Below are 22,710 nucleotides of genomic sequence, written 5' to 3'. Positions count from 1 at the left end.
ACTTAATGTTTGCACATCCTCCGTGGCACGATGACTGTTTATACTGACAGGAGCACTGTACCTACTGCAATAGTTTCCAATTCAGATGCCAGTTATAGAATGATAGCTATCTCTTGCCATAGTCATTTGAGCAAAATACATGGAGGTTAGTTTCTGTTCCTTTCAGGCTTTAAAATATCAGTAGGCAAAATGAGACTGTGCTGAAAATGTCATAAAGAAAGACCTTGCCATGGTGGGTGGTAGAGGAAATTCCGTTGCTGATCACCTGCTTTTTGAAAACATTGTCCCCTTTAATAGCCTGGCATACAGATGCTATCCTATTTCCAAAATTGCGTTTTATCGATTAATACTTCACTTTTTAGAAAGTCTTTTCACAAGACTGCTTACACTGAAAATACCATCCAAAATATCAACTCCTCTTTCAAAGCATGCTGAAGTGCAAAGAGAGGTGGTCTGTCTTGCTTCCCGAAAGCAGGAGAATTCTGTAAGACAGATTCCACTGTGGAAAAGGCCCTGTCACTGGTACTTACCAAATGAGTCTGATTTAAAGGGAGATCAGAGGCTGAAATGATTCTTTTAAATGTCAGGTAGACTGGTGATCCTTTGGCTCAGGGATGGAGAACCTGTGGAACCTACCAGATGTTGTTGGACTACAATTCCCATCATCCCTGACCATTGGCCATGATAGCTGGTGATAGCCTGGATGAATCCTGATAAGATGGAAGTACTGTGGATGGTCTGGCAAACTGGACATCCTGTTTACGATTGGCTAGAATGGAGCAGGTAAGTGGCTGGTGGCAAGGAATGCCTAATTCCATCTACAGCCCAACTATTATCATTCCTGGACCAGTATTATCTGCCATCAGTAGCCCATGCTGTAGAGACCTCATCTTTGGATTAGTGTGATGCACTTTACTTGGGGTGCATTTGAAAATGGTCCAGAATCTACAGCCAGTGCAGAATGTAGCTGCCATGTTATTGACTGGGACAAGAAAGACAGGATCGTGGAACAGCTATCCTAAATGCTCTGCACTAGCTGCATGTGTGCTACTGGATTTGACTTAAAGCATTATGGTTTACAAAGAGCCAGTGTGGTGTAGTGGTTAAGAGCGGTGGACTCGTAATCTGGTTAACCGGGTTCGCTTCCCCGCTCCTCCACATGCAGCTGCTGGGTGACCTTGGGCTAGTCACACTTCTCTGAAGTCTCTCAGCCCCACTCACCTCACAGTGTTTGTTGTGGAGGAGGAAGGGAAAGGACAATGTTAGCAGCTTTGAGACTCCTTCGGGTAGTGATAAAGCGGGATATCAAATCCAAACTCCTCCTCCTCCTCTTCTTCTAAATGGTTCAGGGTCAAAATCCCCTTCCAATACTAGCTAATTCAGTCTTCAAGATTTGGCGGGGGTGGGGTTTGCTCACAGTCCCTGCCATAATTCAGCATGAGGGGATGTTTAGATTGAGGGACCTACCTTCTCAGTGGTGGGCCCTTTACTGTTGAACAATATCCCCTTAGTGGTATGCCTGTTTCCCACATTGTTGGGTTTCAGAGGCCATTTGATAACATTTTTATTTGACAAATGGGAGGTGTATTCCTCATCGGCAATATATGGGCTTTAGTTTTTAATGATTTGTTCCTAAATCTTTAGTATATATATGCTTTGAGCTCTATGTGCTGGATTTTGTTTGATGAACATGGATCTGCACGCTTTCTGAAGAATAGCTTTTTTTAAAAAAGTAAATATATAATAGCAGCAGCAATATCCCGAGGACCACATATTTCTCATACTTGCTTCTGATAATGGGGGCCCAGACCGCTTAGGGCATTAAAGGCAAACGACGACAGCCTAGCAACCTTAAGTTGATTCTGGAAATAAATTGCCAAGCCGTGTAAATGGTGTACGAAGCAGGCTGCAATATGAGCCAATCAATTCTTCTGCTTCTACCAGCATCCTGGTGGAGGCATTTGGAATGCATTGGTGTTTTTGAACTGCCTTAAGCACAACCAACATAGAGGGCACTGCTGCATCCAAACTGAACGTAACAAGCAGTGGAAGCCATGTCTGCCTTCTTTAGATGGGGCCACAGCTGGCAAATATATATTTACAAGGAAGTAAGTCCAACTGAAGAGAGATGCTGACCTCCAGATAAGTAATATGTAGCACAATCCTATGCATATTTCTTCAGAGGTAGGCTTAACTATGTTATATGAGATTTACTCCTAAGTAAGTGGGCACAAGATTGCATGCTCCCTTTCCTGGTAATAAGCCGCATCCAAGGCCCTGGAACTTATTTCTGATCATGCATAGGATTGTGCTATTAGAATTACAGCCTTATAACCTAATCCTAAACATGTATTTGCAGAAGAAAATTCAATTGAGTTTTATGAGATTTCTCCCCCCACCCCTCAAAAAAATCCTGATTTGGACCAGGCTGTAAGTACTGTATATTGAGGGTCATTTCTCACATTAATCCCCCTCTGTCCTGCCAAATGGAAATATTCCAATCTAGAGAAATACATGTACAAATAATGCAGGATCACAACTATACATGCCCAGTATATCCCACTGTTCAGAAGAATGAACTTTTACGCTTGAGGGAAAGCTGGTTTTCTGTAAAATTCGTACAGCATATGTGCGCCAGACATTTTAAAGCAGCTCCAACAAACCTTTAAAGCACCTGACTTTTCCAAGGAATCCTGGGAACTGTAGAGTATTAAGGATGCTGGGGGATGTAATTGTGAGGGAGGAACTACAGTTCCCAGGATTCTTTGAGGGAAGTCATGTGATCTAAATGTGCTTTGGAAAACAGCAAAGCTCACTAATAACTGGTGATAATAGCAATAAAAATTAGCATTTTCTAAATTTAGAAAGTGTGATGGGTATGGATAACCCAGTACACTGTGAAACAGAAACATTCCATGTGACATGGCCACAATAATAATCTAAGAATGTCATGTTGTATCCCACCCATACATGAGGAACAGACAACATCTGGAATAAGTAAACATTATGTCTAGTCTCATGAAATATTTCAAAGACTGCATACAGAGACTTTGAGTATTAAAAATAACGAAAGCTAGTGGAAACATTTGTGTTATGACAGGAATGAAAATTTGTTAATGCGTTTATTCATGCAACTATTATTACCAAATCGTAAAGCAAACTTTTACAATATTCACCATAGGATATACCGTATATATCACAAACACCAAATGCTGAATAAAGAATGCATTATATCCAACAGAAAATATTGCTCAGAGAGTGTCAAAGATCTACGCAAAGAGAGTAACTTGAAAAGTTTTCATAGCACTTCACTAAAATAGAATTACTATTAGTACATACTTAATAAATTAAAGATTGCAGAAGGACAAATGTATGCATGGAAACACGCCGTTCTAGATATTGTCATGATTTGTAAAAGTCTCATTATTATAATAAAAAAATAAAATAAAAGTAATAATATGTGGCTTCTAGAGTCAGAATAGGAGTCCTGTAGCTTAGGACGATACCGACCTACCTTACATGGACATGCCATTTTCCCATGGATATTACCAGCCAATCAATGTACCAGACATAGTTATTTGAGGATAAAATGGGGAGAAGAACCATGTATGCCACCTTGAGCTGCTTAGAGAAAATGAGGGATATAAATGCAATAATAAAGTAAGCAAAGAAGGAAAAACAGAGACTGCAGGTACATTGGCTCAGCAGCTCATTGCTTAATTTTATTATTATTATTATTAAAAATTAATTGGATGGCAGATTGTTGCTGTTGTTTTTAAAGAATGTGTTTAATCTTAGAAGAGGCAGCCATTTCCCCCATAAAACTGGGTGAAGCCCTCTTCTAAGCTGGTGTCTGCTGCATGATCTAAAAGCAACCACACCAATAAAAAATTAAAAAATCCCCTCCTTTGGTATAATATTTATTATAGGCCAACTTATGCAGATCTAACTGAGTAATCAATTTCAACTTACACAGTTAAGATTTCTTTGATCTCAGATGACATCCCTTTCCCTTAAACACACACACATTTCAGTTCTGAGGGACAAAGGCTTACATTCCTATTATCTAGATAAAACAAGATCTTTCATCTAAGAACTGCACAAAGCATCCATTATTAAACGATAGACTAAGCCGTCGATGCTGAAAGATATCAGTTCAGCTCCTATTGTAGTTCTGTTGATGACTACATAAACCCAAGATGGAAAGTATAGATTGTGCTGCAGACATTGCAGCTGAATCCACGCCCAAAGGTTAATAGGTTTCACTTCCTACGTATTTGCTTCATTTTGGTGTTTTTGATACTCGTTGCCACAACATTTACTACAGCAGAATGGGCTGCTGTGGTCCAACTAGCTTGATTTGAGATTTCACTTACTATATTCTTCAGAACTCCAAGTTCTCAGGTTGGGTTTTAAGTCCCCACCCCCCAAAAAGCACCCGAACTGCCTATGTGTAAGACAACTTGAACTAAAATTTGGAAAATAGAATTATTATTTGTTCATGGTGAATGCAAGAGCTGGAAAAGTAGTGGGACAATTAATTCATTTGGGACTTTTTTCCTGCCCATAGACAGAAGTCACTGGACAACTAGCTACTGCTCTGCCTGTCTGGTTTTTAAAATTATTATTATTATTATTATTATTATTATTATTATTATTATTATTATTATTATTAGGCTTTATCAAACTTGAGTCCAGTGTGGTTTACAAAGTTTTTAAAAATGCAGCTATTTAAAATTGCAAAATAAAGAATGTCCAAATTACTTTTTAAGACTTCTATCCAATGTAGCATTTGTTCCATCGGTGGAAACATTTATGCTTGTCAAATGGGGCTTGTGTCCCCCTCAACCCTCCGCCTGCACATCCCATATCCTGCCCAAAACTGCTCCAGAGGATTGGGGAGAACAGATTTAGTGGTACATGGCGGGGTGTTCTGCACTACACTGAGTGCAAGCCAAGGTGAATAAAAAGGGTTGTTTGTGTTGAATAGAAAGCAGTGATGACTCCTGGAGGCCAGCCCCACATGTAGTCATAGTCAGGGTGCTACAAAATGTCCTCCTTTAATTGCTACCACCTTACTTTGGGCTGGAAAGGGACACGGGAAGGGAGGACATTGGCAGATAACCTAAGAGCATGGGCAGGTTTTGAAGAGGATAAAGGTAAAGGTAAAGGTACCCCTGCCCATACGGGCCAGTCTTGACAGACTCTGGGGTTGTGCGCTCATCTCACTCTAGAGGCCGGGAGCCATCGCTGTCCGCAGACACTTCCGGGTCACGTGGCTAGCGTGACAAGCTGCATCTGGCGAGCCAGCGCAGCACACGGAACGCCGTTTACCTTCCCGCTAGTAAGCGGTCCCTATTTATCTACTTGCACCCGGGGGTGCTTTCGAACTGCTAGGTTGGCAGGCGCCGGGAATGAGCAACAGGAGCGCACCCCGCCGGGGGGATTCGAACCGCCGACCATGCGATCGGCAAGTCCCAGGCGCTGAGGTTTAACCCACAGCGCCACCCGCGTCCCCTGAAGAGGATAGGCAGGGCTTTTTTTCAGCCACAACTCACAGGGACTCAGTTCCTACGGCTCTCATGTGGGCGCCATTGCCATTCTAAGAGAACAAGGTGAGTTCCGGCACCTCCTCTCCCCCCCTAGAAAAATAGCACTGAGAATAAGCATTATAAATAACATTTTAACTAGTACATGGGATTATAAAACCTAAAGTGCTGGTTACAATCACTGCACTACAGTCAGAGCCAGCTCTTTCGCTAAAGCCAGAGGTGTGTTGCTGCTTTTCAAAATCAAGGAGGGTAGATTATTCCTTCCCAAATTGGTTGCCACCCATGTCTCTCCCCCCCCCCCCAATGCTTCCATACTGTTATAACACTTACATTAAGAACAGGGCGTTTTTCAGTTGGAACTTATTGGAACTCAGTTCCAGCACCTCTCAGGTGGGCACCATTGTCATTCCAAGAGAATGAGGCGTTCACAGTGAGTTCCGGTGCCCCTTTTTCTAGAAAAATAGCACTAAGAATGATTTCTAGTTAAAGACAAACTGCCTCTTACTGCCAGTTTAACTCTGGTGAAGATGACCCCATTCTAATCTAGGGGATAGTAGTTATGAGGAGAGTAGGGCTGTTGGGCTGGATTTGCCAGAAATGAAAGTGTGTTTTCAGAATTTGGGGGGTTCTTTTTGTGCATTTTCTAAACTGGTTCTGGGATTGGAGCCGATGTTGAGGGGTGAGCTGAGGAGTATGTGGTGGAGGGACAGAGAAGGGTTTAGGCCATCAGCCTGCCCTTTCCAACTTAGCTTGAACTCGTGCTACCTCAGGCTGTAGTTGAGAGGCAGTACGTTTAACGCTATTAAGGGAACAGCACATTTTTAATCAACTCAAGGACACCATTGATACTGTGCAGATGAAGAGCAGCGGATTCTGTCGTGGAACACAAACATACAACTCACCAGCACCTTGCAAGACCAGCTAAACAATCTGAAGCATGAGGCCAAAAAGAAAACACCATAACTTATCCAATTGGAACTACAGGGGAGATTAGGTAGACAGAGTAATTACCTGAATTGGAATTTAGCCAGGACACCAGGGCCAAGCGCACATATTCTTGTGCAGAGTAACACAGGGTGTTTAATGACTGCATGTGACCAAGATCTGAATTTAGCATCTGCTACCACAAGATGTCATTTCTTTTCAGCCTTGTCTTAATTTAAGAATTATATATTACAGCCAAATCATAGACATGCACTAGCAACATTTCATAGACTCTTCTTCGGGGTAATCAATGTAAGTAATTTACTAGATAAAAGAATGTTAATAGCAAGGACTGTATAATTTGTGTGACTACAAATTGCACCTGTCTTTCAAGGGAAGAAAGGGCTACCGCTGTGCAGAGAGAGTGGATGGAGTGCAAGGTCAAGTGCAAGCACTTCTGTTTAACATGCAGCGTCTAGAAACATCCATTGGCGCTTTCAGAGAGAAGCGGAAATTATAGCTAGCAAAGTTATTATAAATAATTGTTGTGCCTTCTCTTCCAAGTGGACTTGATAAGCCAGTCATAATTGAAACGTAGAAAATATTAATTGGAAGGTGTCTAAAATGAGTCTTTCGCAAGTGTACAAGTTACACTTCTGCTTTGAGACTTTGAGAATAGAGAGGGAGCATAAAGCAAGGGTGGGGGCTGGCTAAGTGATTCGCCTTGAAATGCTATATTAATATGTGTAATATGGTGGTGCAGAAGTGTCTTGCTACATTGCAGTGAAAATATCAGAGATAAGAGACTTGGGTCATCTTTTTGGATTTCCCAGACATTACTTGGACTTCAAAGGTGGAAGTGACGTCCGGGGTGGGTGGGGGGATTAACTGAAGCTTGTAACTTTGTTGGTGTCTGGATTTTTACTTCTTGAAATATGGCAACCCTACTGTAAGGGGCAAAAACTGCTCCTCCTCTCCCTTCATCTGTGAATTCTCTCTTAGGGGTGGGGTGGAGCTCCTGTTTTGTGACCCTTCGTGGTTTGGGGACCAGACTACCCGAATAATCGATGCTTTCCACATATACTTACCTGGATCTTGAGATGTTCTCTGAAGGCCCTGTAAGACTTTTAGTGGCAGCAGGAGAGACTTTACAGTGGTGGCACCCTGGCTGTGGGATACCCCAAAAGAAGATCACCTGGTGTCTACTTTGTTGTAATTGTGTCCTTTCCCATGTCTTTTATTTTGTCTTAGCTCTGACTGTTTTTATGCTGTTATACCTTTCTTGTTGTTTTGCTATAGCCTTTAAATAATACACATAAATAAATAAGGTGTGCTGCAACCTAAAGGAAACCAATACTGTTGAGTACACATGTATGGATTTGAGCAGACAGTGTTCTTTGGCCCTATTGAACTCTGTGACTCTTCTTTCTGAGAAAGTTGTGCTAAGAACTGAGCTTGATGGGACTTACTTCCCAGCTAAGTTTAAATCAAGTGCATTGCCCCTCAAATGTCTCATTGCTTGGGGCTGCTCGTACCACTGGCATTAAAAGTGGGTCTGCATGCCTCAGAGTGTGAGCAGCGAGAGAGCCAAGATGCAGCGCATAGTAGCACACATGAAATAAAAGCAGCCTAGCAGGAAAAAGAAACATCACAGCAGCAGAAGTTTATCAATAAACTGGAAATTTCATGGTAGTATTTTAACAGGGACATTGTGGCCTGCTACATATATGACAAACAAAACTGGGTAGCAGAACGTTGTGCTGCAAAGGAGGAGAGCTTTCTATTTAAATGTTTCCCTTTTTACAAACATTGAGCTATATTTGCTATATGTTACAAAGTTGTTGTTTTTTAAAAAAACAAAATGTTGGGTAATGTTGAAAAGTAAAAACTCCCTCTAAAGTTGTATAGTCCATCCTACCACCATGTGATGACTTTTTATTAATGTAAAGAAACAGGATATTGAAATACAGACTTGTCTTGCAGGAAAATACCCTGTAAATTTTACCTCTGGTATTCTTACTGGTCACCAGAGACAAATGTTCCAAGCTGCTTCTCCCTTCAGTATAGCAGACAGGTTCTCCCCTTGTCTCTTCAGCCTAAGTCAAGTGATTTGGTAATCCCCTGGTTGCCTTCTGTATATAACAACAACTTTATTATCTGTACTGTGCCCATCAGACTGCCCCACTCTGAGCAAGCTATTCCACCTGCCTCTCAGGTCTTCCTTCTTATCCCTAAACCATCTTCCTCTGCTGTCTTCTTTTTCTGGCTAGCTGTACCACCACCAAGCACCAACAACTCCAACTTACTCAAACCTCAGCTCCAACTAACTCCTCTGATGCCCAGCACCTATTTTTATATACAGTATGCTTCTTCTGGCCTTCCAGTCCACTGTCAGCCAATCACGCTGTCCACCTCAAATGCTAAACCTGCACCCACCAATCAAAACATGCGCATTTAACCTGAGGTGCCACTGTATATAAGAAGTGTCTTACCAGCATCACTCTCTTAAAACACAGCCTGATTTTTCCTTTTCTCACAGCTTATAGGCTACACAGTGACAATGTAAAACTGTTGAAATGAGACAACTGAAGTATCTGAGAGCAAAGAAGCCCAAGGCAAATATAACCTTTGAGGAAACTGAAGGAAAATACTCTTGTGCTCAAGTTTATTTGTAGGTTTCCCACAGGCATCTGACTGAGTACAGTGGTACCTCGGGTTAAGTATTTAATTCATTCCGGAAGTCCGTACTTAACCTGAAACTGTTCGTAACCTGAAGCACCACTTTAGCTAATGGGGCCCCCTGCTGCTGCGCCGCTGGAGCACGATTTCTCTTCTCATCCTGAAGCAAAGTTCTTAACCTGAAGCACTATTTCTGGGTTAGCGGAGTCTGTAACCTGAAGCGTATGTAACCCGAGGTACCACTGTACTGTGAGAACAAAATGCTGGGCAAGATGGGCCATTACCTGATCCAGCAGCCTCCCCTTATGTTCCTATGTGCTCCCAGGAAGCTCTGGGCTGGTGCGGAATGCATTGGCACTCTTTCATTAGGTTAGGTGTGTTACTTGTGCCAACCCAAAGCTGGGGTAGCTCTCTGTTGGTAGCACATGTGACTCTTAATCTCCGTGAGTCTGGGTCCCATGCTGGGCAAAAGATTCCTGAATTTCAGGGGGTTGGACTAGATGGCCCTTATGGTCCCTTCTAAAGTCCTATGAAAGGATCTTTTGTTTGGGGCAACTGGAGTTAATTAAAAAGTACTTTGGCTGTTGTTAGTGTGTATAGTATGGGACGCGGGTGGCACTGTGGGTTAAACCACAGATCCTAGGGCTCGCTGATCAGAAGGTCAGCGGTTCAAATCCCTGCAATGGGATGAGCTCCTGTTGCTCGGTCCCTGCTCCTGCCAACCTAGCAAGTAGATAAATAGGTACCACTCCGGCAGGAAGGTAAATGGCGTTCCGTGCGCTGCTCTGGTTCGCCAGAAGCGGCTTAGTCATGCTGGCCACATGACCTGCAGCCGTACGCCGGCTCCCTCGGCCAACAAAGCAAGATGAGCGCCACAACCCCAGAGTCATTCGGGACTGGACCTAATGGCCAAGGGTCCCTTTACCTTTATGGTACCTTACCTAGTGTGCCTACTTATGCCATGTATGTGTGCCATGCGAGATCCATATCCACTCGTAATCTTAACTGAGTAACTTTATTGCAGCAATCAAAGGCGAGGGGAGTAAGTTGGGGTATCCCAACATTTATTTTGGAGTTAGCTTGACTTTGGAGTTCTGGAAATTGAACTTCTTGCCGTTGGGACTTTCCGAGCCAGTGAGGAAGCGGAACCGACCGTCTCTGCATGCAGGGTTGGCGATGCCGACCAAACACAGCGGCGTGCCGTGAGCCGCTCTACTATCGGCAACATCTCCACCAAGAGAGATTTCGCGCAGCCCGATCCTACCCGTGTTTCTCGGGAAGGAACACCCGCAAGGAAACGGAGCGAAGCTGCCATCTTCTCCTCCTCCAGCTTTCCAACGCTCAATGCAGCAGCGCTCAGCGGAAAGAGGCACCCGGGCTTGAATCCTGCTATCTCTGCGGCTCCACACAGACGCCGGAGACGCGGGTCCGCGCCTGCCTTTCCCTGCCACGACCCCGCTGGGCTTTCGCTTTCCCTTCCCCGCTCCGTTCCAGCCCCTTCAGAACTCCGCGCTTCGCCCATCCGGCGCGCTCTCTTCTAGCTGGGGGAGGAGCGCGAGCGCTTCTCGGAAGCTGATTGGACGCGGCGCTCTGCCTGGCTCGGCTTCCCTCACGCCCCTCGCTTCCTCTTTCGCTTGCTCTCTTGAAAAGCTGAGCCTCCGCTTCCCGCTCGCTTACGTCACCGACGCACTGCGCGCGAGCCGCGTGACGTCAGTCGGCGTCGGCGGTGACGGCGCCGCCCGTCCGTTAAGCTGAGGGAGGGGGAAATCCGGGGCAGAGGGAGGGAGGGAGGGGAAGCGGCCAGCCGGCGGGCGGGGGGAGGGGAAGGGGGTGGGCGGAGAAAGATGGCGGACCAAATCCCTCTGCACCCGGTGCCGCGCAGCACCCAGCGAAGGGCGGCGTATTACACCAACGCCTCCGCCGCGCAGAGGCACAGCAGGTACCGCCCGGGAGGGAAGTGGCGGGGGGGGCGTGAGGGGTGCTGGTGTGTGAGGTGCCTGGTGGGGGATGGGCTCCATCCTGCGCAGCCCCCGACTTGGCTGGCAGTTCCCTTCGCCCCGCTGAGGCGTTTGGGGCCCTCACTCGACGGACAGGACAGGACAGGGCGGCCGCGGCTCTCTGGGCCTTGGGGGGGGGGGCAGGCTGTCTGTCAGCTTTCTTAGGCAGGATGTGGCCGCGGGGGGGGGGGGAGGCTGTCCCTTCTGGGAAGGTGCTCAGGGGTTGGCGCTGCAGTGATGCTGCTTTGACAGGCTCCCTTTGCCCCGATTTTGGAGAGGGGTGGTGTGATGTCTCGGCCCTGGGACTGGTGCTTCCATGTCCAGAGCCCTGCTTTGGCAATGCCCTAGAGCTCCACCCTGGAACATAGAAAGTGATAATGGGTGAATACTCTGAGCATGTGCAGAGTGTGTCCTTGTTGCCACTGAGGGGGTCAACCTCTGGGATCAGTAGGAAAGGTTCCTACTCTACGGCGCAGTGCACTACTTCTCGGAAGTGGGGAGGGTCCCAGGTGCTTTTGTTTTAAAAACCAAAACATTGACACTTGGTTCTAATTATAGGCAACTGGAGGGATGGGCGAAGAACAATGTTGAGAGCACCACTGTGGTTAAGGGTCTCTCGCCTAAGTCCTTCTCAAGCTTGGAGCAAAACTTATGTGGTGGATGGTCTGGATTACCCTTCCTGGTGTTTGTTTACATATGTTGAGTTTCAACAGAACCACTTAATTCTTATCCAGGATGAGTTCAGTGGCAGAACTGGAATCCATCCCCCCAGTTTTTCAAACTTCTAGACTGGGCTGTAGATGTTGGCTACTGAATCTTGTTTCTACTTGGAGGAAAATGATTGTTGATTTTAACGGCCTTCCTTACTAACCAAAGCTTTTGAGGTGACTTACAATATATTGGAAATACGTCCTCTCACAAGGCAGAACTTTCTCATTCAGGCTGCTGCAGATGTCTCTAGAGGCTTTTGATTTTTAGAAACAACTGCAAAAGGCACTGGCAAGGATTCCCATGTGCTAGGGAATCCTATGGGTTCTTCATTCCATGGGTGCGTGGTGCCCTTCTTGCGCATTCTTCTGAGTCTGTGTGAGCCAGAGGCATGATTAATGGACAAATGCCTACTCTCCCCTCATACATGTCGGGAGAGCACCTGAACAGATCTCTAGGTTCAATTCATTGTTGTTCTTCTAGAGCAGGGGTAGTCAACCTTTTTATACCTACCATCCACTAATGCATCTTTCTTGATGGTAAAATTTCCTTACTGCCCACCAGTGCTCGATGGAAGGAGGATTCAGCTTGTGCTGTAGAACCCCCTACCGCCCACCTGAAATGCCCACTACTGGGTGGTAGGGACCAGGTTGACAACCCCTGCTCTAGAGGAACAAATTTGTTACTGTGTTCTATTTAAAAATGGAATCCGATGACCACTTTAACATAGTTGTTTCATGCCGTTGGGTTCAAATGATTTCAGATGCCTTAGGAGTTCATGTGATTCAAGAGAGGAGTCTTCAATAGTGTGGAGTATAACTGGGCTATGAAAAGGTGTGATGGAGTAATGTGAATCACATTTCATTATGAAATAGAGGTGTGCAAATATTCCTTAAAAGGTAAAGGTAAAGGTAAAGGTACCCCTGCCCGTACGGGCCAGTCGTGACCGACTCTGGGGTTGCGTGCTCATCTTGCTTAAGAGGCCGGGAGCCAGCGCTGTCCGTAGACACTTCCGGGTCACATGGCCAGCGTGACGAAGCTGCTCTGGCGAGCCAGCACCAGCGCAGCGCACGGAAACGCCGTTACCTTCCCGCTATAAAGCGGTACCTATTTATCTACTTGCACTTAGGGGTGCTTTCAAACTGCTAGGTGGGCAGGAGCTGGGACCGAACGACGGGAGCTCACCCCGCCACGGGGATTTGAACCGCCGACCATACGATCGGCAAGTCCTAGGCACTGAGGTTTTACCCACAGCGCCACCCGCGTCCCATTCCTTAAGGCCTTGTAAATGTGGGAAGGAGCTTTTAGGCTACATTCTTCCCTGGCAGTAAGCCCTATTTAAAGTACTGAAACTAAGCACTTAGTAGATATGCACAGAATTCTGCTGTAAGTCTTAAACACTCTATTACAAAATCACACTGTATTTTTAGAGTCCTGTTCTTCTCACGCTCCCAACTGAGTTGCATCCAACTAAGTCATTGTACAAGTAGAATGGATTAGGCTCATGCAGTGGAACTTCCACTACCTTGACTTGGTACTTACCCAAAGGACCAAGCCCATACCTGCTGTGGAGAATTAAGAGCAGAGAGGATGAGTGGAAGGGGTTCAGGGAGAGGAGAAGGAGGGGAAGTTCTGTTGTGTTAGCAGAAGTCAGAATGTATATAATCCTTGTTGACGCTGATATCAAGGTATTTGTGGTGGTGCAGATATAGTAATCTCAGACACAGTTACTTTCATTTCACCTTGTAAATATGTTAATGAAAGGGCATAAGGGTATAATGCCTTAACTAAGGCGTTGGCACCTTACTCTTAAACTCATAATGTAGGTGTTTAGGTATATCACTACAGTGGTACCCCGCAAGACGAACGCCTCGCGAGACGAAAAACTCGCAAAACGAAAGGTTTTTTCGTTTTCGAGTTGCCTCGCAAGACGAATTTCCCTATGGGCTTGCTTCGCAAAACGAAGCTTGCCCCGGGGACAGCGGGTCTTCTCTTTTGAAGCAAGGGGCGGCGGGGAGAAGCGATCTTCTCCCCGCAGCCCCAGGTCCGGGGACAGCGGGAAGCGCTTCCCGCTGCCCCCGGACCTCTTTTGAAGCAAGGGGCTGCGGGGAGATCGCTTCTCCCCACCGCCTGCCCCAGCCGCCCCGCTTCGGAACGCTGCTCCGAAGCGGGGCGGGGGGGAAGGAACACCTGCCCCAGCCGCCCCGCTTCGGAACGCTGCTCCGAAGCGGGGTGGGGGGGCGGGAACACCTTCTGAAGGCGGGCGGGGGGCGAAAGTCTTTGTCCCCCCTGCCTGCCTTCCCAGGGGCTTTTAAATCGCCCCGGACAGCGGAGAAGTCCTCCGCTGTCCCGGGGCGATTTTAAAATGCCGCCCGCCAGCATTTTAAGATGCTGTCCCGGGGTTTTTTAAAATGCTGGGGGTGGGAAGAAAAGCCCTTGTCCCCCCCCCAGCCTTCAGACCCCGGACCTGGTCTGAAGGCGGTTTCCCTAGGAACGCATTAATTGATTTTCAATGCATTCCTATGGGAAACCGTGCATCGCAAGACGAAAAACTCGCAAGACGAAGAGACTTGCGGAATGAATTAATTTCGTCTTGCGAGGCACCACTGTATAATTTATTAAAGGACTTTCAGCTGGTAGCTGTAGGAAATGACCAAAGGGGTTTTGTTAAGGTTAGCATTTTATTTATTTATTTAATTAAATTTATATACTTCTTACTCAACGGAAGACCTCCAAGCAGTTTACAAAGAACAATCTAAAATGTTCCTTAAAAATATTGTGTTGTTGGATTTGTTCTCAGTGTGTACGTCTAAATTATTTAGCTACCAACTTAGGTTAGTATTGGGGATTTAAGGTAACATATTTTTAGTTTTCTTAAATATGTAAGCCATGGGGTTGAAGATGATGGAATAAACTTACTGAGCCCATCTGTAGGTTATGGATTTCAGTACATCTTCATGATAATAGCAGATAAGGTAAACAGTGGCTTCCAAAAGGCTACCGTGTTGTATATACAAGTTGATTTACTAACAATGCATTCATATACAGTACATATCTTTGCAGATGTAAATATAATTTATTTGTTTAAAAAACCGATACCCCAATTTTTATCATTAGCTCTCAAAGCAGCATACAATGGTACAAATATAAAATATACAAAATATAAAACAGAAGTATTTAAATTCAACTCCTGAATAAACAAGGGTTGTGGTTTTCAGACTGTGTTAGTTTAAGGCACTCTTTTCACATGACTGGTCTGCCATGTTACCCTGTGTACTGGATACAATGAATATAGGATACACAATCTGTTTTCATGGTGTGCTGGCCAGGCCATAATTTCCCCACATGAAAAGACTGTACAGTGGTACCTCGGGTTACATACGCTTCAGGTTACATACGCTTCAGGTTACAGACTCCGCTAACCCAGAAATAGTACCTCGGGTTAAGAACTTTGCTTCAGGATGAGAACAGAAATCATGCTCCAGCGGCAGCAGGAGGCCCCATTAGCTAAAGTGGTGCTTCAGGTTAAGAACAGTTTCAGGTTAAGAATGGACCCCCAGAATGAATTAAGTACTTAACCTGAGGTACCACTGTACTTCGGAACACCACCCAACATTCCTGTGTGACTATGTAGGAAATAATGTCTGCTGTTATAAGCGTCCAAGTTTTCCCAGAACATGATTGGAAAATGGTGGTAAACTGGGTAATGGTGCTTAAGTAAACATTGCCTCTCTGAGATAAGAACTTTAGTTTTCTAGATACATAATTATTTATGTAAGTAAATCCGTGATACATTTTCAAATGTATTGTTGGATCAGATCATGCATACAGTCTTGTTTTTGGCAAACTTATTAACACTAGATAATCTGGGTAGCAGGTTTTGCACCGTAAAATGTGTCCCCATGTCCCCATGAAGCATGTTCTGTATATAGACTACTCATGAGTTACATGCAAATCTTAGGCTATTTTTTTGTTTTTTATGCTGAATTTTTTAAGTAGTTGTGAAATATTTGATTTGGTGAATTAATGTAAATCTGTTAATTGACATTTTGTGTTTGTATGGTATGAGATGTTGTTCTCATTATCCAAATCGGAAACTTTTTTTTTTGTAAAAGAAAATAGGTTTTTTTCACTATTCAATAAAGATACAGTTTTAAAGCTATTTTATAGTCTACTTGATTATTAGTTTGTATTATATGTTCTTTTAGAGTCCATGAACAGACAGTTTCTGTTTTTGTGTTTTCTTTAATGGGGGAGAAAGGTTCAGAAAATAGGGTTTTGTTTCATTTTTCAGATCACCATATCTGTTTGTCTTAAGCATAGCTTTTCAGAAGCTTGCTTCTGAAATATGCTACTTTCACAAGCTCATTTTAAAGATTGTCCTTTGAAAGCTTAGAGTAGTTTATCTAATCTATTCTCAAATAAGGTTTTTTATTATTTAGGTTCAGGACTTATATGTGTGACTCATGCTCATGTTTACTGCCTGGCCTTTTTGTTATCTTCCTGCACCTCTAAAACATCTTTATGTTTTTGTATCTGTCTCTGATAACAAAGTACTTAAACCTTGGACAAAAATAGTGAGCATTCTCTAGTTTCATATAGTTAAGTTTTGTCAATGTCTTTGTATTAATATATCAGTCAATTCTCATGGTATCTTTATTTTAAGATCAAGCCAGAGATAGTGTCTTGTTTTCCCCCAGTGTTATCCACAAAAAAGTAATAAAACAAGATACATCACTATACTATTTCAGTCAATCTGTTTGCCCAGTCCTATGAGACAGAATTATAGCACTTTATTCCAGTTAAGAATGTTCAAACAAGGGGTGTGACATAGGTTTGCAATAACAATGGTCACGTAGTAGATACCAAGCTTGCTGTTAAAACAGAAAACTCCAGCATTTATTGCAATAGAAATTTGCCAAACTAAAAGTCTTAGTTCTCATCCATGTAAGAATAAGAAGTTCTGACCCATCCCAGGTATGTATTTATGTGAACCAAGGTGCGAGCTTGGTGCAACATGGGTATCGTTACAGGTCTTTCAGTTGTAGTTACTGAAAATGTTTCCAGATTCACTGGGAAAGTTGTCATCATAGTTACAGAAATTGCTCTTCACTATATATGTGATTCATCAGCTCACATATTCCATAAAAATAAAACATTATTTTAAATGGCTCTAAAAAGATATATAAAATCCCAAATATTACTACGTTTCTACAGAGGTGTTATATATAACCCATAAATATGAAAACTGCATTTAATATTCAACATGTACTGCATATGTGAACTTTGAGACTATGTTAGATATAAAATAGTTTGAAATTTTGGTAGTATTATAACACTGCACATTTATTATTTTAAAAATAAGAGTTATAGAAGTTTTTGTTACTAGTAACTGGTAAACCTACAGGGAAGTACTTGGAAAACAATTTAACTCCCCCGGTTTGGAATTACAATTTATCTTTTAAGATAGACTTCTGGAAATATTTCTGTAGTACAGTTTTGCAGTGTATATCATGTGATATTTAAGAAGATATGAATACAGAGAATTGTTCAGCATGAAGTTGGTGTAATCTGCCAAGATTTCAAAGTAGGCTGCTGTAATTGAACCAAAGAAATTGTCAAGGCAATCTGGACTAGAAGGTGATTGCATGTGGAAGGGGATATCTTTATTATATGGTTATCCCTTGCCGCCTTAGTGGCCAATCAGATGCATAAGAGAAGCCCAGAAATAGGATATCAGCAAAATAGACCTCTTCCGCTGTTGTTCCCTAGTGAATGGCATTGCTTCTGATCTTGGAGGCAGCATATACAGTGGTACCTCGGGTTAAGTACTTAATTCGTTTCGGAGGTCCGTTCTTAACCTGAAACTATTCTTAACCTGAAGCACCACTTTAGCTAATGGGACCTCCCGCTGCCGCCGCACCACCGGAGCACGATTTCTGTTCTCATCCTGAAGCAAAGTTCTTAACCCGAGGTACTATTTCTGGGTTAGCGGAGTCTGTAACCTGAAGCGTATGTAACCCGAGGTACCAGTGTAGTTACTATTACTAGTGGCTGTTTATAGGCTTAATTCTCCTTGAATTTAACAGCCTTTTAAAACATCTGTGTTGGTGGCCATCACCACACTATGTCCTGGCAAATTCTGTAATTTAACACTGCACCTCATGAAAAAGTGCTTTCTTTTGTCTTTCCTAAATCTTTCCTAAATCTACCATTAAGCATCATTGGGCTGTAAGAAAAAACACTCTCTGTCCACTTTCTTGACAGCATGCATAGTTTTACACACACATGCTTTTTCAGATACTCCCTGATTCTCTGGAACAGCACATGAGGAAGGGGGACTTGGTTAATATTGCCTCTCTCATTCTTGCCAGTTCACCGTGAATTAAACATTAGGAGTAATGCACGAAGAAACTTTGAGTTTTGCTTTACTGCTCAGGGTTTCTATATTTGACTGTCATTCTGAACGCCTTGAAAAATAGAGGGGTAGGAATGCTACAATAGCTCCTTCATGATAGTGTATGTGCAGAAACATATTTTGGTTTGCTGATGTTTACGTAGTTTGTGTAGTGATAATATAAAAGAAAACAGCTTTTTAAAATATAGATATGATTTAAGCAGTAGACAGTAAATTGCAATTGGCACTTAATGAACTCATTTGGTTACTGTTCCTTTGAAAAGCCATCAAAGTTTGAAGAGAGCATGGTATTATTTTCACAGCAGATATTTGTATAAAAGTTAATTTTGAAGTACGTATTGTAATCTCTTTTCTTCTAGTTTCTTTTTTTGTTAGATCTTGTTTAATATTAATGTTCTTTTTCTTTTGGAAGCCATTTTTTCTCCAGATACCTGTCTTGTATCTGATTTAGTAACACCAGTGATGTGTTATGCATACTTACTTATTTATTCATGTGGCTTTCAGAGCTTTATTTTATAAAAAGTTTCTAGCATTATACTTAATTGGTTTGTCACTCATGGTAAACTAGCACAATTCAGTGTACATGGCACTAGATCACAAAGAAATTGAGATTTTTCCCTATGAAAAATCCATTATTCATCATTGTATTGTTTTTAAATACTATGGTAAAAATTCTAACACAATAGGAAAATTGCTTTTTGAAGAAGAATAAATTGCTTGCCAGTTCAAAGGCTGCATTTTGAAGTCAAGTTACTAAACATTATACTTATTTGTTATCTTAGTAGTTGGCACACTTGTAGAGTTAACACCACAGTTTTTGATTTTAAAATATTATTGAGAAAACATGTTTTTATAAGAGGTATGAATAAATTTCATTCTTTAACTCCTGAGATGATGATAAGAAATGCTTTTAGTTTACTGGTGAATAGAAAAATGTAATTTTTGACAAAGATGGGTGTACCCTATTTCATTGTCAGTTGTGCAATGGAGGATTTTGATTTTCTCTCCCCTTCCCTTCCCACCCAGATTGAACAGTCAGGCATATATTTCTCAGTCTTAGAACTTTGTTTTAACAGCAATTGTTTCATGATTTTTCAGTGTGAATTATGTTGAGAAAAGTATCCTATTAATGTGGTCCATTAGCCACTTTAACACTAACAAGTGTAAAGGAATGTCATGAGATATATACCATTGCTTATATGTGCCTGGTTCCCATATAATGCTAGGCCATAGTTGTTCAGCTAACCACAGGTTATCCACAAATAATCAAACAAGCAATGACCAGGGTTGTTTTGTTTTCCAGTTGCTCTTGCCTCATAACTTTGTAGCTTAGCAAGCACCTGAGGTTGAGTGACCAAACTAAACATGGTTAAGGAAGAGTTTGGGGTTAGCAAGTAATTCAAGAGATCAATGCCACAGATCCAGAAGTACCAACAGCAGCACGTGGTCCCCCCCACCCATAAGATTTGACACTTGTATGATGCCAAAGAAAGGGAGGGCAGTGGTTCCGCTCTCTTCAGTTCATAATGACACAGCAATCACAGAGCAGAATTCCAAGCATGAGATCATTCTTTATTGTAATAAAAACTTGTGATTAGATGGTCTCCACACATGCTTCCAAATGCATGATCAAGTTATGGTCAGTGGTCATTTTTCCAAATATGGTGGACATTGGCTGCTTGAATGTCTTATATTGTTTGCAAGACAGTGGCCAGTGGTGTGAACATCCCCAAAGACACCTCCTCCTAGCAGGTCTAGGTCCGGAGTTGATCAAATTCTGGACTGAAGTCTATGCACGCAGATGGCTTATATGGGATATCAAGACAGACAGCCTAAAAACTGGTATGAGCTGCTGAGGTTGACAGCAGTAAAAGAGAAAGGCCTTATCCAGGCACTTTTTTTCAGCTGGAACTCAGTTCTGACACCTCTCAGGTCCTCTCAGTCAAGCTATGGTTTAGCTCCTGGTAGTGTGCTTTAGCTTCAGGAGCAGGGGAGGATCAAAGTGACTGCAGTTTTCTAACTATACCAGTGCACTTGCTCATTCATGCTTAACTATTATTTGGCTTAGTGTGTGCAGACAAGGCCATTGTGTGTTTATATATTAAGAATGCTTTGAATGCATGCTATATATACATAGCAGCTAAAAAGAATGTTATCAATTATTTGGAGTTAGTTCAATGTTCTCATTTATTTATCTATTTATTTACAAAACCAATAGGTACCAAGTAGAAGACGAGTCATCACATTTGGATGAAATGCCCCTAATGATGTCTGAAGAAGGGTTTGAAAATGATGAAAGCGATTACCATACTTTGCCAAGGGCCAGAATTTTTCAGAGAAAACGAGGTTTAGAATGGTTTGTCTGTGGTGGATGGAAGTTCCTTTGTACCAGGTTTGTTGCTGTTTTTCTTTTCTTTTTTGTGATAGCTTGAATTCTGTCTTGTAATTTAAGTAAATCCAGGGTGATTTTTAACATGGAAAGTATTTTAAAGCAAAACTCATTATAATTTAGAAAGAAAAATATTTAAAAATTAAGAAACTGCAATTATGTGCCACCATGGAGTTTACTGTGGGGCAGAACGGGTTTGAACTGAAGTGGGGTTTGAACCCCAAAATACCTTTTTCTACCCTCTTAGGATTCCTTGTGGGGGGGGGGGAGAATTAAGGAATGCAGATAATCTTTTGCCTTTGTTCTTCCTTCATCCCTGAAGCTCTCACTGGAGGAAAGAGTGACTATGTGCCAGAAGTTATGTGATCTCTGAAGCTAATTCTTCCTAGCCTCCCTCTACTTGGCCTCTGTCAAGTCCCAAGGTGGTTCCTAAGCAGAGCAATTTCAGCTCAAAGAGCGTGTGCGAAGATGTGTACGTCTACTGAGCCTTTCTCCTCTCCCCCAGGTTACTCTGGGAGACTGTAACTTCCATTTCACCACGAGGCAAGTGGGGTGGGGAGGGGGATTCTGGAAACAGCTATTGGGGAGAGACCATGATGAGTGACCAAAGATTGCTGCTCTTTGTCCTGAGTTTATGTAAACACAGTGATACCTCGGTTTAAGAACATCCCTGTTTATGAAGGATTTGGTTTATGAACTCTGCAAAACCGGAAGTAGTGTCCCGGTTTGCGAACTTTACCTTGGTCTAAGAATGGAATCTGAACAGTGGAAGGGCACCAGCAGTGGGAGGCCTCAAAATCTTATTTTCCATTGTTCTTTGGCTCATCAGTGATGGCTGTTGTGATCATTTCATTACTGTCAATAACATTTTATCCTCCTGCTTTATTCTTTTTAGCTGGCTGCTGACACTGCCCATCCTCTCAAAATAGTTTGCCAAAAGGTCCTTTTTCCTAGAGCGTATTGTCCTTACAAAGTTTCATTAGTTTAGGAATTAAAATGGGCAAAAATCCCATTTGGAGGCCTCATTCCTAACTTATTTTTTATGACCTGGAAAGAGAGATGGCAGTACCCTTTCAATGATGTTCCCGAGAGCCTTAACACTAATTCACTAACGGTGGGTAATATCTTGAGTTGATTGATGTTGGTGAAGGGGGAAACGTAAATTCATTAACTGATGATAAGTTAACATTTCAGCTTTAAAGGTTAAAAAGTACATGTAACTGATGACTCTAGAGTGAATACAAGTTAGAATTATCTCCCAGTTCTCTGCTGTCATTTATAAACCTCTTGTGTTGAACTCTCATGCTTGACTTTAGCAGAGTCTCTTGAGGAAATTAGTCTTGCATTGTCAGAGCTCTCTCATGTTAGACTTATATTAAACACACTTTTTCACAATAAAAAGTTGCCGTAATTAGTAATGTGATAAAGATTTGTACATTTGCATGTGCTCAGAATTGCAAACATAGTCATTAGCTTTGGGTGCCCCTCACATTTTTTCAGGTACTTTTATATAATCTATTGACTTTTACATTTCTGTTTGGGGGAGGCTATATAGAACTATAAAATGAAAATATCATTGATCCATTTAGTTTGCTTTGTCATATATATACTTCAGCTACAGTGCTGACAGCAGTGAAATGCTGTAATGAGAGCGACCTAGATGGTAGAGCTAGGTACAATATGCTAGGTTTGGGGTTTTAGGAACAATGCTAAGGACAAAGATCAGTATATTTCATATACCCAAGAATCTGCTGCTACCCTGCACAATTTCCGAGGACTACTTTGAAGAAGCTGCATGTCTTGTTGATGGAACCTGAGCCACCACTTAAAAGTGTTGTCATTCACCAACCGTAGGGTTAATGGAAAGTTAGTTACAAACTGGAATGTACACAGACGTCTACTGCATATACTGCATATACACTCTACATTACAAACCCCTCTCTGAAATGCACATAACAAATGATTACGTACACCAGCCTTCCTCAGCTGGTACCCTCCATGTTTCAGATTACATATCCCATCAGCCCCAGCTAGTTGAGAGGC

The 22,710-nt window shown here is 42.7% G+C and overlaps 1 protein-coding gene across 5 annotated transcripts in view; it reads left to right on the top strand.

Annotated features, from left to right (window-relative positions):
* Positions 1-10,976: 10,976 nt before the first annotated feature.
* Positions 10,977-22,710, top strand: part of ATP9B (ATPase phospholipid transporting 9B (putative)) — a 116,303-nt gene continuing 104,569 nt past the window's right edge. For 3 of the 5 annotated variants that reach the window (XM_081205792.1, XM_081205791.1, XM_081205790.1), the window contains exon 1: positions 20,530-20,670. Coding sequence is in view for 2 of the 5 variants with exons in the window: in XM_081205789.1 (XP_081061915.1) it covers positions 11,000-11,094; positions 20,497-20,670 (269 nt within the window). In the remaining 3 variants the exon portion in view is untranslated. Of the gene's footprint in view, positions 11,095-20,496; positions 20,671-22,710 lie in introns of those variants that run through there. The other 2 variants (XM_081205789.1, XM_081205788.1) reach the window with 1 other exon arrangement.

Source organism: Podarcis bocagei, assembly GCF_964188305.1.
Source record: "Podarcis bocagei genome assembly, chromosome: 8".
NCBI lineage: Eukaryota > Metazoa > Chordata > Lepidosauria > Squamata > Lacertidae > Podarcis > Podarcis bocagei.
The sequence above is the reverse complement of the archived record's forward strand: the minus strand, read 5'-3'. Positions and strand labels throughout refer to the sequence as shown.